Raw genomic sequence first — 20,168 nt, 5'->3', positions numbered from 1 at the left:
GGGTGAGCGTGGGAGTTAAGCCAGTTGGCACATGACACTTCTCAGACCACAGTGACTGGTTTGGGAATGGTGATCACACTTCCTCAGAGCTACTGATATTCCAGGAGACTTTGCTGTGATTCCCTGCACTGAGATGGGTGTTTTTCTCTACAAGATTTGAAGTTGAAAAGATGTTACATCAAAGGATGTGAGAGCAGAGACAACCAACTTATACACAGAAATGAAGGTCTGTTATGTCAATGTATCAAACAAGGAGAAGGGCAGAGTCGAGAGGTAGTGAGTATCTGGGTCCTGTGACATTGTTGGAATCCCTAATCAAGCAGTCACAGAAACCAGAGTTACCCCTGGACTATGAAATTTCATGTAGCAGTAAATTCCCTGTTTGCTTATGTTTGGCTTTCCATCACTTGAAACTGAAACACCTCTAGCTGATAGAACATTCAACTCAGGAAACTGAAGTCTGGGGAGATGGAGTGCGCTTACTAACATCACACAGATACTAGATGCATGGCCAGGGCCATTTCTTTTGCAATAAGACCTATGTTATTTCACCTTCATGGTTTTATGTGAGAAACTTCAGCAGTGTATAAATCCACTTTTCAAACTAGGCTCCAGAAATCCCAGAGAGGTAATAAAAGGGATAAAGAAAGGGATAGAGATCCAAGATCCAAAATAATAGTTTGGCAGTGACATCTACCTTTTATCTTTCCTTCCAACCATCAATAGCACTGAACACCTGTGAGTAACAACTTCAGGTGATAGCTATATCTTCCAGATGGATTCTTGGTTTTAATTTTTGTATTAGGAATGGGATAAGGTATATGATAAAATAGAATACTGAAATGATAAGGCACATATTTTACCACAGTACATAACTATACATTTTGTTTTTTCCCTGTGCTGTACATATGAAACAATCCAATACTCAATGGCACCTAACTTTGAGCTACCAGCTCAGGGAGAAATGAAGATCGCTCCCTCTGCAACTGGGAGATGACATATACTTTGCAGTTACCAAGCAAAGATAATGTATATGTTGTCTCATTTATACTCACAACATCCTTGTAACTGTTATTATTATTATTTTTTTGCATTTTACTAGAGCCACATCTGAAGATTAGGGAGGTTAAATACTTTGGCCCATGTCACATAGTAGGAAGCAGTTAAGGAAGAATTTGAACCAAGGTTACCTGTGTCCGGAACTCATCTCTTAACTATATTCTAGTAGGTAGAAATGGAATAAAAATAGCATGTATTTTAGCCAGTCAAGTTCCTATGCTACAGGAACAGGGACTGAAGTTTCCTGTGAAAATCCAGAGTTTTGGGAATCTCAAATTAGGACTAAGCACAGGGTCATTTAGTCAGAACATCCCCCACTTGTAATGGGATTGAACATGTTGACGAGTTGTGTCTGCTTTGATGAATTTCATTTTCCCATACTACATTTCTTGGTTTTAAGACTTCTCTAGACTTCACTGGATTTCTATGCAGTGTTCCATTTTGTCTTTGTTCATACCAAGCCAGTTTAATATATGAAAGAAAATATGCTCTCTAATTTAATCCAGAAGCAATAATGCTCAATGCTGCAATACAAAGTTAAAAATTCCTAAAGCAGATTGTGAAATCACAGACATACATCTTCTTAATCCTGCCATACTAGATACTATTACTAGGAGAGGATGCTTGCAGAACTGTAGTTAACTCACTACTTTCCATGAATGAGTAACTTCCTTATTTTTATTACCTTCAGTTTGGATAATTGTCCAAGATCTTTAGCTGCAATAAAAATCATCTGGGGTCCCTAGAAACAAAGAAAAAGTGAGAGAAGGCGCAGTCTTAAGATATTCAGTATTAGTCACAATAGAAATGCAGTCAACAGAGAATTTCTTTATTTCCCTTATTAGAGTTATGGCTTATGCCAGATGCCCTTAATTGGTCTATTATAAAGATTGGGTCAAATATATCTAATAGTGCTGGCAGTATAACAGTCCTTATAGGTGTTCCACTTCTGAAAGTCTTAAGTTTAGGTTAAGGAATGGGTTGCTACTCATGTAGCCAGTTTAATGTAGTATATGGATTAAATCAGTGATCTTTAACTTTTATTCATTTATTTTTAGAAGAGGCAACTTCCTCATTCTACTCCCTGCAAAAATAAATGTATGCAAAATCTGAAGATACGGGGCTAAAGAAGGTGGAATTGCACCTTCTAAAATGCTGTCCAATCTATTAGCGACCTACCCTCTTAACCCCTCCCTCAGCCAGAGGCTTTCTCTAGAACCCCAAGGCCCTGGGGAAATGAATTTGAAAAACACTGGAACAAACCATCCAATGCTTTACTAGAATGAAAAACTAGAGTCATGTCTGTTGGAACGTGTGACTGGAAAAGTACTAAATTTGGCCAAGTTCATTACAGCTTGAAATATTTTCACAGGAAGGAAAATTAGCTATTCTGAACAAATGTTATCTAGTTATTTATTGGAGTGTGTATATTTATTGGAGAATTGAAGACTATAAGTTTGAGAATAGCAACCGTGGTTAATTGTGCTCATATTTTGCCCCGTCACCTGGCACAGTGGCTAGTACATAGTAGGAGCTCAAAGAATATTTATTTAATGAATGAATAAATGATATGTATTCATACTTGGATATCTCAATGCTAGAGAAATTTTAGGTGATAGTAAACTTTCCTAGGGAAAACTTTATACAGAAAATGAAATGCCATTTCTGTAACATAATATATGCATTCTAGAAAAACCTCATATTCTACAAAATTTCACACTAAAAATAATAGGACTTATGGGAAAAACAGCAATGGGCAGAACAGTCCAAGCCCTTGCAATTCTGTTACTAAAGAACTATCAAAACCATAACTGCTACTTTGGGATATGGCTTGGACAGCTAACAGGGAACTCAGTGAAGCTAATGGTTGCCTTAAGGAACATTAACAATGCAAAATATCCTGGCCAACATGGTGAAACCCTGTCTCTACTAAAAATACAAAAAAATTAGCCAGGCGTGGTGGCGGGCGCCTGTAGTCCCAGCTACTTAGGAGGCTGAGGCAGGAGAATGTCATGAACCCGGGAGGCGGAGCTTGCAGTGAGCTGAGATCATGCCACTGCACTCCAGTCTGGGCGAAAGAGCGAGACCCTGTCTCTAAATACATAAATAAATAAATAAATGCAAAATAAACAAAACAACAAGACAGCAGAGTTCAATAGTGGGCTGAGACAATGCTCATGCAAGTGGAGCTACCAGCAGAGGGGGAAAGTAGCCGGCCATTGTGACAGTCATGCAAGGGTCCGTTTTCCGGAGAGGGAGCCCATGTACAGTTACTCTCCTCTTTTTTCCTTTTTAAAACGGGTCTGTGAAGTAGCCAAAGTGACAGCTTTTGTTCTTTTTCTGCTGATGTTATAGTTTTTGTATTATATTCCAGAGCCTCTGACCTAGGGAAATTTATATATAAACCAACCGAACTTCCAGATTATACTGATATTCCTCTATTGAACAGTTACTTGATTGCTAACTGGTGTTATGGAAATATATTATGTATTGAAGTAAAATGTGTGTGTGTGTGTGTGTGTGTATTTACAAATGTGACTTGGAACCTATATATATGTAGGCTATAAAATCATTAAACCACACATTCACGGCATTAAGTGAAACTCAAAGTAATTTATATTTTATCACTCACTGTCTGGCAGTAAATCAACAAAAACATATGCATATTTGCATCTTGGAACACTTTATAAGAAAATGTTTTCTAGGCATATGCTTTCACTGGATAAACATGGACTGAGTGTGTATAACTAATGTATAATAATACATATTTTATTTCCATTTATACTTACTCATTATTTGCATCAATTTATCTTCCTCAGTCATGGAGAAAAAATACATTACCCCATAACAGGTGCTTGTTAGTGTTATTTTTCCCTTGTTTGGCTCAGGATATGTGAACAGAGATAACCACTGTCTAACTTTGCAGCCAATTGATCTTTCTGGTTCTTTTCCTTTTTGTTTGTGCAATACAAACGCATTCTTCAGATTCACTAAAAGGTGCCTCCTCTATTAACCTCCAAGTGGGGAGGCAAGAGATGAAAGCATAATTGAAAGGTTAAAAAAAAAAAAATCCAAATAGCAGTGGTATAACTATCTCCTTAAACTGTAAAATTTAAGAAAGAAGCACAGTGGATACATCGTATCTTAATTCTATTTTCTTGAGGTCAGTAAAATTAAATAAAAACTACATGTGTAAACCAGATAACACTATAAATAGAACTTTGATACATGTTTTAAGAGGTTAAGTTCTGACTGTCAAACAACACGAAGTTTGACTGCTATTGCCACTATTTAAAATGGGCTGGATAGGAAACTATAATTTATATGATCATTGTTAAGAAACTGGATACCAAACACTTTTTCCCAAAAGGGATTTAATTAGTATTTCATCTGGATGAAAACCATTCACTTAAACCAAAAACAGATGGGTTAGTGGAAGCATAACTAAACTTTATATACTTACTGTTTGATCTGTCAGAGGAGGAAGAACGATTTGTTTTTCTATTTTATTGAGAACTAGCTTCCATAACTCTTTCAAAACTCGCTTTAGGACTGTTTTCTCACAGATTTTTGCTGAGAGACTTAATCTGAAAAAAAAAATATCTATTCACTTTTAAATTTCATATCAAGGTATCAATTTAGGCCTTTACAATTTTCAAATGCTAAATTCCATTTACTAAATTATTATACAAAATGTATAATATCAAAAAACTATTTCATGATTCTGTACATTAGATAATTCTCTCTATTTGATAGAAAATGAAATCAGCATACTTCTTTTCTTACGTTGTTTTCTAAATCAACGGGCTTTGGAAAGAAAAATTCCTTTTTTCCATTATACTTTAAATTCTGGGACATATGTGCAGAATGTGCAGGTTTGTTACCTAGGTATACACGTACCATGGTGGTTTGCTGCACCCATCAACTGCACATTTACATTAGATATTTCTCTGAACGCTATCCCTCCCCCAGCCCTCTACCCTGCAACAGGCCCTGGTGTGTGGTGTTCCCCTCCCTGTGTCCATGGGTTCTCATTGTTCAACTCCCACGTATGAGTGAGAACATGCATTGTTTCGTTTTCTGTTCCTGTGTTAGTTTGCTGAGAATGATGGTTTCCAGCTTCATCCATGTCCCTGCAAAGGACATGAACTCATCCCTTTTTGTGGCTGCATAGTATTCCATGGTATATATGTGCCACATTTTCTTTACCCAGTCTATCATTAATGGGCATTTGGGTTGGTTCCAAGTCTTTGCTATTGTGAATAGTGCTGCACTAAACAAACATGTGCATGTGTCTTTATAGTAGAATGATTTCTAATCCCTTGGGTGTATACTCAGTAATCGGACTGCTGAGTCAAATGGTATTTCTAGTTCTAGATCCTTGAGGAATTGCCACACTGTCTTTTAAAATGTTTGAACTAATTTACACTCCCACCAATAGTGTAAAAGCGTTCCTATTTCTCCACATCCTCTCCAGCATCCATGGTTTCCTGACTTTTAGTGATTGCCATTCTAGCTGGTGTGAGATGGTATCTCATTGTGGTTTTGATTTGATTTCTCTAATGACCAGTAATAATGAGCTTTTTTTCATATGTTCCTTGGCCGCATAAATGTCTTCTTTTGAGAAGTGTCTGTTTATATCCCTTGTCCACTTTTTGATGTTTTTGTTTGTTTGTTTGTTTTTTCTTGTAAATTTGTTTAAGTTCCTTGTAGATTCTGGATATTAGACCTTTGTCAGATGGATAGATTGCAAACTTTTGTCCCATTCTGTAGGTTGCCTGTTTACTCTGATGATAGTTTCTTTTGCTGTGCAGAAGCTCTTTAGTTTAATTAGATTCCATTTGTCAATTTTGGCATTTGTTGCCATTGCTTTTTGTGTTTCAGTCATGAAGTGTTTGCCCATGCCTATGTCCTGAATGGTTTTTCGAAGGGAATGCTTCCAGCTTTTGCCCATTCAGTATGATACTGGCTGTGGGTCTGTCATAAATAGCTCTTATTATTTTGATATATGTTCCATCAATACCTATTTTATTGAGAGTTTTTAGCATGAAGGCGTGTTGAATTTTATCAAAGGCCTTTTCTGCATCCGTTGAGATAATCATGGGTTTTCTTCTAGGGATTTTCTGGTTTTAGGTCTTAGATTTAAATGCATCTTGAGTTAATTTTTGTATAAGGTATAAGGAAGGGGTTCACTTTCAGTTTTCTGCATATGGCTAGCCAGTTTTCCCAACACTATTTATTAAAGAGGAAATCCTTTTCCCATTGCTTGTTTTTGTCAGGTTTGTCCAAGATCAGGTGGTTGTAGATGTGTGGCATTATTTCTGAAGCCACTGTTCTGTTCCATTGGTCTAGATACCTGTTTTGGTACCAGTACAATGCTGTTTTGGTTACTGTAGCCTTGTAATATAGTTTGAAGTCAGGTAGTGTGATGCCACCAGCTTTGTTCTTTTTGCTTAGGATTGTCTTGGCTATATGGGCTCTTTTTTTATTCCATATGAAATTTAAAGTAGTTTTTTCTAATTCTGTGAAGAAAGTCAAAGGTAGCTTGATGGGGATAGTATTGAATTGACAAATTACTTTAGGCACTATGGCCATTTTCATGATATTGATTCTTCCTATCCATGAACAAGAAATTTATTTCCATTTGTTTGTGTCCTCTCTTATTTCCTTGAGCAGTGTTTTATAGTTCTCCTTGGAGAGGTCCTTCACTTCCCTTCTAAGTAGTATTCCTTGGTATTTTATTCTCTTTTGTAGCAATTGTGAATGGGAGTTCACTCATGATTTGGCTCTCTGTTGTCTGTTATTGGTGTATAGGAATGCTAGTGATTTTTGCACATTGATTTTGTATCCTGAGACTTTGCTCAAGTTGCTTATCAGCTTAAGGAGATTTTAGGCTGAGATAATGGGGTTTTCCAAATATACAATCATGTCATCTGCAAACAGAGACAATTTGACTTCCTCTCTTCCTATCCAAATATCCTTTATTTCTTTCTCTTGCATGATTGCCTTGGCCAGAACTTCCAATACTATGTTAAATAGGAGTGGTGAGAGAGGGCATCCTTGTCTTGTGCTGGTTTTCAAAGGGAATGCTTCCAGCTTTTGCCCATTCAGTATGGTATTGGCTGTGGGTTTGTCATAAATATCTCTTACTATTTTGAGATACATTCCATCAGTACCTATTTTATTGAGAGTTTTTAGCATGAAGGCATGCTGAATTTTATCAAAGGCCTTTTCTGCATCCATTGAGATAACCATGTTTTTTTTTGTCACTGGTTCTGTTTATGTGATGTTTTACATTTATTGATTTGCGTATGTTGAACCAGCCTTGGATCCCAGGGTGAAGCTGACTTGATCATGGTAGATAAGCTTTTTGATGTGCTACTGGATTCGGTTTGCCAGTATTTTATTGAGGATTTTTGCATAAATCTTCATCAGGGATATTGGTCTGAAATTCTCTTTTTTTGTTCTGTCTCTGCGAGGTTTTGGTATCAGGATGATGCTGGCCTCAAAAAATGAGTTAAGGATGAGTCTCTCTTTTTCTATTGTTTGGAATAGTTTCAGAAGGAATAGCACCAGCTCCTCTTTGTACCTCTGGTAGAATTCAACTGTGAATCTGTCTGGTCCTGGGCTGTTTTTTGGTTGGTAGGTTATTAATTGCTGCCTCAGTTTCAGAACTTGTTATTGGTTTATTCAGGGATTTGACTTCTCCCTGGTTTAGCCTTGGGAGGGTGTATGTGTCCAGTGATTTATCCATTTGTTCTAAATTTTCTAGTTTATTTCCGTAGAGGTGTTTATAGTATTCTCTGATGGTAGTTTGTATTTCTGTGGGATCAGTGGTGATATCCCCTTTATCATTTTTTATTGTGTCTATTTGATTCTTCTCTCTTTTTTTCTTTATTAATCTGGCTAGCAGTCTATCTCTTTTGTTAATCTTTTCAAAAAACCAGCTCCTAGATTCATTGATTTTTTGAAGGGTTTTTCATGTCTCTATCTCCTTCAGTTCTCCTCTGATCTTAGTTATTTCTTGTCTTCTCCTAGCTTTTGAATTTGTTTTCTCTTCTCTAGTTCTTCTAATTTTGATGTTAGTGTGTTGATTTTAGATCTTTCCGTCTTTCTCCTGTGGGCGTTTAGTGCTATAAATTTGCTGCTCAACACTGCTTTAGCTGTGTCCCAGAGATTCTGGTATGTTGTGTTTTCATTAGTGAAGTATAAATAAAATCTTTTACAGACAAGCAAATGCTGAGAGATTTTGTCACCACCAGGCCTGCCTTACAAGAGCTCCTAAAGGAAGCACTAAATGTGGAAAGGAAAAGCTGGTACCAGCCACTGCAAAAACACCAAATTGTAAAGACCATCGACACTATGAAGAAACTGCATCAACTAACAGGCAAAATAACCAGGTAGCATCATAGTGACAGGATCAAATTCACACATAACAATATTCATCCTAAATGTAAATGGGCTAAATACCCCAATTAAAAGACACAGATTGGTAAATTGGATAAAGAGTCAAGACCCATCAGTGTGCTGTATTCAGGAGACCCATCTCATGTGGTAAGACACACATAGGCTCAAAATAAAGGAATGTAGGAATATTTAGCAAACAAATGGAAAGAAAAAAAAACCACAGAGTTTGCAATCCTAGTCTCTGATAAAACAGACTTTAAACCAACAAAGATCAAAAGAGACAAAGAAGGGCATTACAAAATGGTAAAGGGATCAATGCAACAAGAAGAATAAACTATTCTAAATATATATGCACCCAATACAGGAGCACCCAGATTCATAAAGTTCTTAGAGACCTACTAAGAGACTTAAACTCCCACACCATAATAGTGGGAGACTTTAACACCTCACTGTCAATATTAGACAGACCAACGAGACAGAAAATTAACAAGGATATTCAGGACTTGAATTCAGCTCTGGACCAAGCAGACCTAATAGACTTCTACAGAACTCTCCACCCCATATCAACAGAATATACATTCTTCTCAGCACCACATCACACTTATTCTAAAGTTGACCACATAATTGAAAGTAAAATACTCCTCAGCAAATGCAAAAGAACAGAAATCATAATGAAGAGTCTCTCAGACCACAGCACAATCAAATTAGAAATCAGGATTAAGAAACTCACTCAAAACCGCCCAACGACATGGAAACTGAACAACCTGCTCCTGAATGACTCCTGGGTATATAACAAAATCAAGGCAGAAATAAATACGTTCGAAACCAATGAAAAATAACTTTTAAAGCACACAAAGTAAAATATCTTTAAAGGCAAATGATCCCTTTTATTCATATTTAATACTTATTAAACCTAGAGCAATTTCTGATATTAGTCACCAAGGTTTGGCATGACAGTTGAGAAAAGGACAACAGAACCCATATTTTTAACCCATGTTACAGTAGCAGAAGGCAGACCTTCACCACAGGGAGTCACTCTCCCAAAGCACACCATTTTCACCCTCGCCCCAACATAGTATATGCCCATGTTCATGGTCTAGGAACACCAAGGAAATACATTTTCAGCACTACTGGGCACTGGACCAACATAACAACATGGGAAAGGTATATATAATTTCAATCAAGGATAAAAATTTACCAATTTTAATAGGTGTAAGGTATTCCTTACAAATTCTTCTCACGGTGATGTAATGATGTAACAGTATCTAGCATTTGTATAATACCTCTACAAGCTATTCTTTAGAAACTTCTTCTATATATGTTTCTCATTTACTATTATACCCATATTACAACTCAAAAACAGGCACAGAGAGGCTTGGGTACTTGTCCACGGAAGTGAAGCTAGTAAGTTAGATTCAAAGTTTGACTCTTTTCTTCTAAATCCAGCCTGTCTTCCAATGTCCCATACTGCCTCTGACGAATGTGCTTATGTAGGAAGTTGAGCCTGTATATGAAGACACAGTGCTGCATAAATATCTATTAAATATACTATAATATAATAATACTATATTAAATATACTATGATACGACCCTGGCCTCTTTGAGTCTCTGAGTGAATTAAATCTGTTTCACAGAGAGCCAAAGATGGGTCATATATTTCAGGGCAGCCTCATTGACTCCCTATAATGCAACTCTGTATGCTTTTGGACTCAGAAATTATAACCTGGGCTCTAGTCATGATAGACAGATTTGGCTGTTTTAAATATTTAAAGATATACATAATTATATTTATATAATTACAATGGATAACATTGAAAGGTATGTGACATGTGAGAGGCACGTGGAGAGATTTTCAAGACACATTTTTGTGTTAAAGTATTTATCCTAACACTATGTATGTAAAAGCCCAATATATAAAAATATGTGAAAGCAAACTTGTCTGGATAAAGAGGAAGGTTGGGGACCCCTGAGGCATGTATGTGGAACTCCAGCTCCTGTAATTTGAAAACTGTTTTTCAAGGGTACTATTTCTAGCTTGCTGGTGAGTATTTGGCATGGACATGGGGTAGAAAGCAACAGATGTGTCATGGAAGAATAAAACAGGCTATCCACAGAGAAATTCCTGGTATGAGACACAATAACTCTGCCAATTTTGCTGCAGATGTACCATTTCCACTTTCCAAAGATCCAAGTCTAAGAATTAATCTTGTGTTTATGGTCAGCTCACATACTTGGCATGCTGACTAATCCTGCTTAGACTGGAACTTAAAGAATAGGAATAAAATCATTGTCACGTGCGCAGCTTGTTGTAGGATTTTTGCTAGTTGAAAATGCAGCTTACACCTCAATTTGTGAAGTGGTGAGGTCTTGGTGGAGAGAGTGTAACATAAAGAAGTAAGATGTTTTATTTAGAGAGGCTGCACAGGACAAAAAGAGCTTATACATTTATAATATAACATGATTTCTAAGGGAATTTTCTCAAACCACCTTGAAGACTTTCAAGCCTCTATTGTTTATTTTAAATAATAGAAAATAAAGGCGAACGAGCAAATGCCTCTTTAATTCAGTCTGAATTAATCAACCTGATAATGTAAGCTGAAAAACATATATTTCAGAACCTGAGCTATCTAGATTGGCTGAATACAAAACTAATTAATCAGACAATTTTCAAATGCCATGTGTACTGGCTGGCAATAAAGATTTCCTGTCATATAATTAATCGCATTTTCGTGAAAATTTACCTAGCTGTTTTCCCTCCCCTTGGAATGCCTGTCCCTCATTTTCATATATCAAAACCTTATCCACCTTTAAATACCCAGACCAAATCAATTTTTTATTCATTCTTTGAAGTAGAAGTAAATATTGTACTCATTATCACTTTATATCTTATGTTTATTTGTGTTCCTTTCTTATTTCTCCTCCTAATCTATTAGCTCCTTGTAAACACAATCAATATCTGGCTTTTAAGTATCTCCCCTATGCAGTGGCTTTTAAGTTATGCATTCTGAATTAGCCCCGAGGATTTCTGCAATTCTTCATGACATATTTCTTTCGAAATTTTTAAATATCTTTTACAAATACTTAAAGCTCATAGATTATTTCCTAATTTTATACATTATCTCTTTCCATCAATTATTAAATGATATGACATATATGGTGACATAATTTTCTGCTTCTAAATATACTTTAGTAAGACTGAGTACAAATAAGAATCAAAATGTACTGAAAATAAGAGTCAACCCATTTTATCTATTAGCCCCATTTTATAGATGGTGAAATGGAGTCAAAGTCACTCAGCTAATAGTTGGAAGTACCAAGATTACTCAAAACTTTCTGTTATGTTCCACAACTTTAGTCACAGGACATAGAAAGCAAATAGTTTCTCTAATAATAAATAATACATCTCCAAACTACTGATTGGACTTCTAAAAAACAGAAGGCATTCCAGTGAGAGGTTGAAGCGAATTGGGATTGCCTGGGCCTGCTGTTCATCACCATCACATTCACAACCAATGCTCATGTGTTTATAATGACCCATTTCTGTGTTGTCCATAGAAAAGAGTCATATGCTAAGATAAAAATGTCCAGAGAATGTATGTATAGACAATTATGTTGTAAAAGTGAAAATCTACATTAACGAAGTAAAGAAATGAGGAAAAGTATTTCTCCTTCTCTCTTTCTTTTCTTTCTTTACTTCTTCCCTTTTCTCTCTCCTTTCTTCCGCACATACTTCCCTACCTACATCCTATTATCTACTTATCTATATACCTATCTTCTAGATATTTCCCAACAGAGAACAAAACATAAGGCTTAATTTTCCTACTAAATATTGACATTAAATGGATAACAACATTAGACTTATTGATGTAGTAAGAAGGCAGCCAAAGGTAAATGGAATTAAAACAGAAGTCATAGTATACAGAAGAGATTCTTCCTATGAGTTATTTCTTTTTTATCCTTACCTATTTAAATATTTTATAATTATGACTGTGGGAAAGTTTAGATGGAAAGAAAAAGAAATGCACTAAATAAGTTTAATTACCTGGAAGAGTATCCAACTTTTTTTTCCTTTCCAACTCTTATTTAAATTCAGAGGGCACACGTGCAAATTTATTGCATGGGAAAACTGCATGCTTTGGGTATTTGGTGTACAGATTATTTCGTCACCCAGGTAACAAGTATAGTACTCAATAGGTAGTTTTTGATTCTCACCCTCCTCCCGCCCTCCACTCTTAAGTAGGCTCTAGTGTCTACTGTTCCCTATTTTGTGCCTATTTGTACTCAGTGTGTAGCTCTCACTTACAAGTGAGAACATGCAGTATTTGGTTTTCTGTTCCCGTGCTAGTTTGCATAGGATAGTGGCCTCCAGTTCCATGCATGTTGCTGCAAAGGTCATGATCTCATTCATTTTTATGGCTGTGTAGTATTCCATGATATATATGTACCACATTTTCTTTATCCAGTCTCCCATTGATGGGCATTTAGGTTGATTCCTTGTCTTTGCTATTGTGAACAGTGCTGCAATGAACATATATATGCATGCATATGTCTTTATGGTAAAACAATTTATATTCCTTGGATAGATGCCCAGTAATGGGATTGCTGGGTTGAATTGAGGTTCTGTTTTAAGTTCGTTGAGAACTCTCCAATCTGTTTTCCACTGTGGATGAATGAACATACATTCCTACAAGCAGTGTATAAGCATTCTCTTTTCTTCACAACCTCATCAGGATATGTTATTTTTAAACTTTTTACTAATAGTCATTCTGACCAGTGTGAGATGGTATCTCACTGTGGTTTTGATTTTCATTTCTCCAATGATTAGTGATGTTGAGCATTTTTCTTTATGCTTATTAGCTGCTTGTACGTCTTCTTTTGAGAAGTGTCTGCTCATATGCTTTGCTCATTTTAATTTTTTTTTTTTTTTTTGCTTGTTAATTTATTTAAGCTCCTTATAGAGTCTGGATATCAGACCATTGTCAAATGCATAGTTTGCAGATATTTTCTCCTATTCTGTAAGATGTCTGTTTACTCTGACAATAGTTTCTTTTGCTGTGTAGAAGCTCTTTAATTAGTACTATTTTTCGTTTTTAGTTTTTGTTGCAATTGCTTTTGGAATCTTCATCATAAAACTTTGCCAGGGCCTATGTCCAGAATGGTTTTTCCTAGGTTTCTTCTAGGGTTTTATAGTGTTAGGTTTTACATTTAAGTCTTTAATCCACCTTGAGTTGATTTTTATAGCAGTGAAAGGAAAGGGTCCACTTTTAATCTTCTGCATATGGCTAGCCAGTTATTCTAACACCATTTATTGACTAGGAAGTTCTTTCCCTTCCTGCTTGTTTTTGTTGACTTTGTTGAAGATCAGATGGTTGTAGGTGTGTGGCTTTATTTCTAGGTTCTCTAATCCATTTCATTGGTCTATGTGTCTGTTTCTGTACCAGTACCATGCTGTTTTGATTACTGTAGCTTTGTAGTATAGTTTGAAGTTGGGTCCTATGATGCCTCTGGCTTTGTTCTTTTTGTTTAGGATTGCTTTGACTATTCAGACTCTTTTTTTTTTTTTTTGGTTCTAAATGAATTTTGAAATTGTTTTTTTCTAATTCTGTGAAAAATATTGCTGGTAGTTTGATAATAATAGGATTTAAAGTATAAATTGCTTTGGTAATATAGCCATTTTAACAATACTGATTCTATCCATGAGCATGGAATATTTTTCCATTTGTTTGTGTAATCTCTGATTTCTTTCAGCAGTATTTTGAATTCCTGTTCTAGAGAAATTTCAGCTCCCTCGTTAGCTGTATTTCTAGGGTTTTTCTTGTGTGTGTTTATGTGGCTATTGTGAATGGAACTGTGTTCTTGATTTGGCTCTCACCTTGGATGCTATTGGTATATAGAAATGCTACTTATTTTTGTATATTAATTTTGTATCCTGAAACTTTGCTAAAGTTGTTTATCAGATCTAGGATCTTTTGGGCAGAGACTATAGTGTTTTCTATGTATATGATCACATCACATGTGAACAGAGATAGACTTTCTCTCTTCCTATTTGGATGCCTTTTATTTATTTCTCTTGCTTGATTGTTTGGTTAGGACTTCTAGTACTATGTTGAATAGGAGTAGTGAGAGTGAGCATCCTTGTCTTGTTCTGGTTCTCAAGGGGAATGCTTCCAGCTTTTGCCCATTCAGTATGATATTGCCTGTAGGTTTGTCATAAGTTGTTCTTATTATTTTGAAGTATGTTCCCTTAATGCCTACTTTGTTTAGGGTTTTTAACATGAGGCGATGTTGAATTTTATTGAAAGCCTTTTCTGCATCTATTGAGATGATCATGTGACTTTTGTATTTAGTTGTGTTTATGTGGTGAATCCCATTTATTGATTTGCATCTGTTAAACCACCTTGCATCCTAGGAATAAATCCTACATGATAATCCTGAGATAGCTTTTTGATATACTGCTGGATTTGATTTGCTAGTATTTTGCTGAGGATTTTTACATCTATGTTCATCAAGATATTGACCTGAAGTTTTCTCTTTTTTTGGTTGTGTCTTTGCCAGGTTTTAGTATTGGACTGATGCTGGCCTCATTGAATGAGTGATGCGGCAGTCCCTCCTCCTCAATTTTTGGAATAGTTTCAATAGGATTGGTACTAACTCTTTTTTACACAACTCATAAAATTTGGCTGTGAATCCATCTGCTCCAGGGCCTTTTCTGGTTGATAGGCTTTTTATTACTGATTCCATTTCAGAACTCATTATTGGTCTGTTCAGGGTTCAATCTTGGTAGTTTGTATGTTTCTGGGAATTTATTCATTTCTTCTAGGTTTTCTAGTTTGTGTGCATAGAAGTCTCTGTAATAGTCTCTGAGGGTTATCTGGATTCCTGTAGGGTCGGTGGTAATGCTCACTTTGTCATTTCTGATTGTGTTTATTTGAATCTTCTCACTTTTCCCCTTATTAGTCTAGCTAGTGGTCTACCAATCTTATTTATGCTTTCAAAGAACAAACTCTGTTTCATTGATCTTTTATATGGTTTCTCATCTCTCAATTTGATTCAGTTCAACTCTGATTCTGGTGATTTTTCTTCTGCTGGCTTTTGGGTTGGTTTACTCTTGTTTTCCTAGCTTCTCTAGGTTGTTAAATTGATAATTTCTAACTTTTTGATCTGGATGTTTAGCACTATACACTTTTTTCTTAACACTGCTTTAGCTATGTCCCAGAGATTCTGGTATGTTATTCCTTTTCTTTTAAAGATTTCAAAGGGTTACTTGATTTCTGTCTTAAATTCATTGTCAAAAGTTGTTCAGGAGCAGATTGCTTAATTTCCATGTAATTGTTTAGTTTTGAGAGATCATCTTAGTATTAATTTCTAATTTTATTGCACTGTTGTTTGAGAGTGTGGTTGGTATGATTTCAAATTTTTTGAATTCGTTGACAGTTGTTTTGTGGCTGATCGTGTGATTGATTTTAGAGTACATGCCATGTGCAGATGAGGAGAATGTATATTCTGTTTTTGTTGGGTTGAGTGTTCTGCAGATGTCTGTTAGGTCCTTTTGGTCAAGTGTAGAGTTTAGGTCCTGAATATCTTTGTTAGTTTTCTGCCTCAATGATCTGCCTCAGTGGGATGATGATATTCCCCACTATTATTGTATATTTATCTATGTTTTTTCATAGGTCTCTAAGAAATTGCTTTATAATACTGGATACTCCAGTATTAGGTGGATATACGTGTGAGATAGCTAAGTCTTGTTGAGTTGAACCCTTTATCATTATATAATGCTATTGGTTTTTTTTTTTTTTATCGTTGTTTGTTTAAAGCCTGTTTTATCTGAAATTACAATAGCAACCCCTGCTCTTTTTTGTTTTCCATTTTTTTGGTAGATTTTTCTCCATCCCTTTACTTTGAACCTATGCATGTCATTGCATGTGAGATGAGTCTCTTAAAGATAGCTTCCTGCGTTTTAAGTGGGGCATTTAGTCCATTTACATTCAAGGTTGATATTGATACGTGCGAGATTATCCTGTCGTTGTGTCTTTAGCTGGTTGTTATGCAGACTTGATTGTGTAGTTACTTTATAGTGTCTATAGTTGATGTACTTAAGTGTATTTTTGTGTTGGCAGGTATTGATCTTTCATTTTCATGTTTAGCACTCCCTTAGGGACATCTTGAGAGGCAGGTCTAGGGTAACGTATTTCCTTAGCATTTGCTTGTCTGAAAGGATATAATTTCTCCTATGCTTATGAAACTTAGTTTGGTGAGGTATGAAATACTTCTTTAGAATTTCTTCAAGAATGCTGAATATAGCCCCCCAGTGTCTTCTGGCTTATAGAGTTTCTGCTGAATGGGTCTACCGTTAGCGTAACGGGATCCCCTTTGTAGGTGACCTGCCCCCTCTCTCTAGCTGTCTTTAATATTTTTATTTCATACTGACTTTGGAGAATCTGAAGACAGTGTGGTTGTCTTGTATAGTATCTCCCAGGGGAGATACTAAGACTGCTGATTATATTAGGAAATTCTTATAGTGAATTTTGCAGCTCCATCAGATCACTTTGATTCTTTCTTAAAATGGCTATTTTGTCTTTTAGCTCTTGTATCATTAGATTCCTTGGGTTCCTTGGATTGGCTTTTGACTTTCTCTTGAATTTTCATCTTTTTTCCTATCCAGATGCCAAATTCTTTATCTGTCATTTCAGCCACATCAGCCTGGTTAAGAACCATTGCTGGAGAGCTAGTGTGGTTGTTTGGAGGTAGTAAGACACGCTGGCTTTTTGAGTTGCCAGAGTTCTTATGCTGGTTCTTTCTCATCTGCATGGGCTAATGTTCCTTTAATCTTTTAAGTTGCTGTTGTTTGAATAGCATTTTTTTTTTTTTGCTTTTATATTCTTTCATGCCGTTGAGGCTTTGAGGATTTGACTGTGGTATACATTGGGTTCAGTCAAAGTCAATGGCTCATTTCTGGAAGATTTCAGGGGGCCAAGGCTTAGATTGGCACTCCTAGATTGCATGCTCTAACCCTGGGACATGGTACCAGGCCCATTACTTTGTTTTCTTTCTCCTCAAGGGTAAGCACCTGCTGCACTGGAGGGGTGAAGGTTTTCTGGTAACAACACTCTGATGGAGAGTGCTGGCCAAAGCGCTTTGTTGGGGCAGTGGCTGATGGCAGTAATGCAGTGGTGTCTACATGTGCTGGTGGCAGCAGCAGTCCCATGGGGTGACTGCCATCCTTGTCTTTAAAGAAAGACATTGTAATTTCTCTTTTGTTTAAATCTTGGTCCTTTTGATATTAATTTGCCACAACAATAATAAATGAGATAACATATGTAAACTAACATATATGACACTGGTCCCTTGGTAGTCATTCAAAATTATTATTCACTTTTCTCTTCTACATTCAGTTCTGGTTTTGAGTACCACTGTTTAAGAAATCATGTGTCTGGTTGTTTTAGATCAATGATTCCCAAATGTGGACACATTACAAAATATAGGTGCTTCGACCCTGCCTCAGACTTACTAAATTAGAACTTCTAAGAGTAGGAACAGAACAAAAATCTTAAAAACAAACAGAGCAACCAACCAAACTTTCTGGTTAAGAATTTGTCTTAGTCAGTCATAATGGCCTGCATTCCCATGCACTCCCACCACCATTAAACTGTAATCTCCACGGTATCAGGGACTTCGGCTTTCTTTTTCATCACTGTCCAGCGCGTAGAATACGGTTTGAAATAGGTGAGCACTCAATAAATCATTATTGAAGGTTGGGTCAGGCAGCTATCTGCTTGCCTCTGAGCTAAGTTAATTCCAGTCACATCTGTGATATTCTTTTTCATCAGGTTTCTGACATGAAATCAGATATTCTGGACTCAGCTCAGTCTTCCTCTCTGTCCAGGAGGATTGAAAACAATATGTTATCCAAGGAGCATGAAATTCCAAATCTCTCTCTGCCTCAGAACAGCAACCTCCTCAGTTATAAAACTTATTTCCCCTCTTTTTTCCTTTCTTGTACAAAATCATTCCTATTTTATTTTTTATCTAGTAATCAATTAAAGGTATGTTGCTTTTTAATGAATTTATTTATTTATTTTTGAATTCATTTATTTCTATAGAAAGACTTTTAATGCTGCCTTACATAGAGGAAATCAATATTTTTCTTAAAGCCTTACAAGTCAAATTTAGGGCAATAAGTAAAGAGGAAACTGGGCAAAAAAACTTACGTTTTGTCCAAAAAATCCATGAGAGGTCTTAACACAATCTCTGCATCCATTGCTGCACTGTTCTTATTAGATGTGGTGTTTCCATTTGCTCTCATTTGATTTAATTCAAAACTCATCTGTTTTATACACTCTTCAATTATAACCTGGAAACTAAAAATAAAGAATATAAATTCTAGAATATAAGAATACATTCTGCCTGAGCCTGTTTCAATTTCACCCTAGGATTCTAATTTGTTTCAACTGGTGTGAATTCCCCTGCTCATGAGTTTTCAAATTCATTGTTTAACTGCAAAAATTTTTGTTGCAATGAAACCTTATGTATAATACTAATAAGTAAGGCAGATAAAAGTACTGTTCTTCAGGTTGAATTAATTTGAGTGGAGGTTCATTCAGTCCCTACATCTGATAGGCACAGTTGAGAGGTTCCTCTGAGCATGGTTTGGGAAATGACCGCTCTAGAAAGACTCTTACAGTATTTGGTTTTCTGTTTATGTGTTAGTTTGCTAGTGATAATGGCCCCCAACTCCACCCATGTGTCTGCAAAGGACATGATGTTGTTCCTTTTTATGGCTGAATAGTATTTCATGGTGTATATGCACCACATTGCTTTACCCAGTTAGGTTGATTCCATACTTTGCTGTTGTGAATAGTGTTGCAATGAGCATATGCCTGCATGTGTCTTTATGGTAGAATGATTTATATTCCTTTCAGTATATAGCCAGTAATGGGATTGCTGGGTCGAATGGTATTTCTGTCTTTAGGTCTTTGAGGAATTGCCACACTGTCTTCCACAATGGAGCTAAATGATGAGAACACATGGACACATGGAGGGGAACAACTCACAGTGGGGTCCATTGGAGGGTAGAGGGTGGGAAGAGGGAGAGGATCAGGAAAAACAACTAATGGGTAGTAGGCTTAATACCTGGATGATGTGTTACAATCTGTATAACAAACCCCTGTGACACAAGTTTACCTATGTAACAAACCTGCACATATACCCCTGAACATAAAAGTTAAAAGAAAAATTATGTACTGCCACTGCCACCATATAAATCAACCATATGCTTAAAAGCATTGTGCTAAGTGAGGAAGCCAGTCACAAAACACCACATATCGTATGACTCAGTTTATACAAAATATCCAGAATAGGCAAATTCATAGAGATAGAAAGGAGATTAGTGGTTTCCTAGGGCTGGAAAGGAGAGTGGAATGGAATTTATTGCTAATAGGTATGGGGTTTCTTTTTTGTGGTGATATCAGTGTTCTAAAGTTAGATTTTGGTGAGAGTTGCACAAATCTGTGAATATGCTAGAAACCACTAACCTGCATATTTTAAATGGGAGAATTTTATGGTATGTGAATTATATTTCAATAAAGTTTGTTGTTAAAAAATAAAAAAGAAACACTCTTGGCTTCTGGATACACCTTCTTCCTTTGGATACTGTGACTCCACACCTTCTTGGCTTTCCTCTGATCTCACTGGCTGCTCCTTCC

At 36.2% G+C, this 20,168-nt stretch overlaps 1 protein-coding gene across 1 annotated transcript in view; it reads right to left on the bottom strand.

Moving 5' to 3' along the window:
- The window catches only part of LOC116275826 (protein unc-13 homolog C-like), a 236,563-nt gene that overhangs the window by 80,825 nt on the left and 135,570 nt on the right, over window positions 1-20,168 (bottom strand). The window contains exons 9-11 of the mRNA XM_031668658.1: window positions 18,675-18,824; window positions 4,523-4,646; window positions 1,745-1,801 (exon numbers count right to left, since the gene is read on the bottom strand). Coding sequence (XP_031524518.1) covers window positions 1,745-1,801; window positions 4,523-4,646; window positions 18,675-18,824 — 331 coding nt within the window. The remainder of the gene's footprint in view (window positions 1-1,744; window positions 1,802-4,522; window positions 4,647-18,674; window positions 18,825-20,168) is intronic.

This window comes from Papio anubis, chromosome 7 (assembly GCF_008728515.1).
Source record: "Papio anubis isolate 15944 chromosome 7, Panubis1.0, whole genome shotgun sequence".
Lineage (NCBI taxonomy): Eukaryota > Metazoa > Chordata > Mammalia > Primates > Cercopithecidae > Papio > Papio anubis.
The sequence above is the reverse complement of the archived record's forward strand: the minus strand, read 5'-3'. Positions and strand labels throughout refer to the sequence as shown.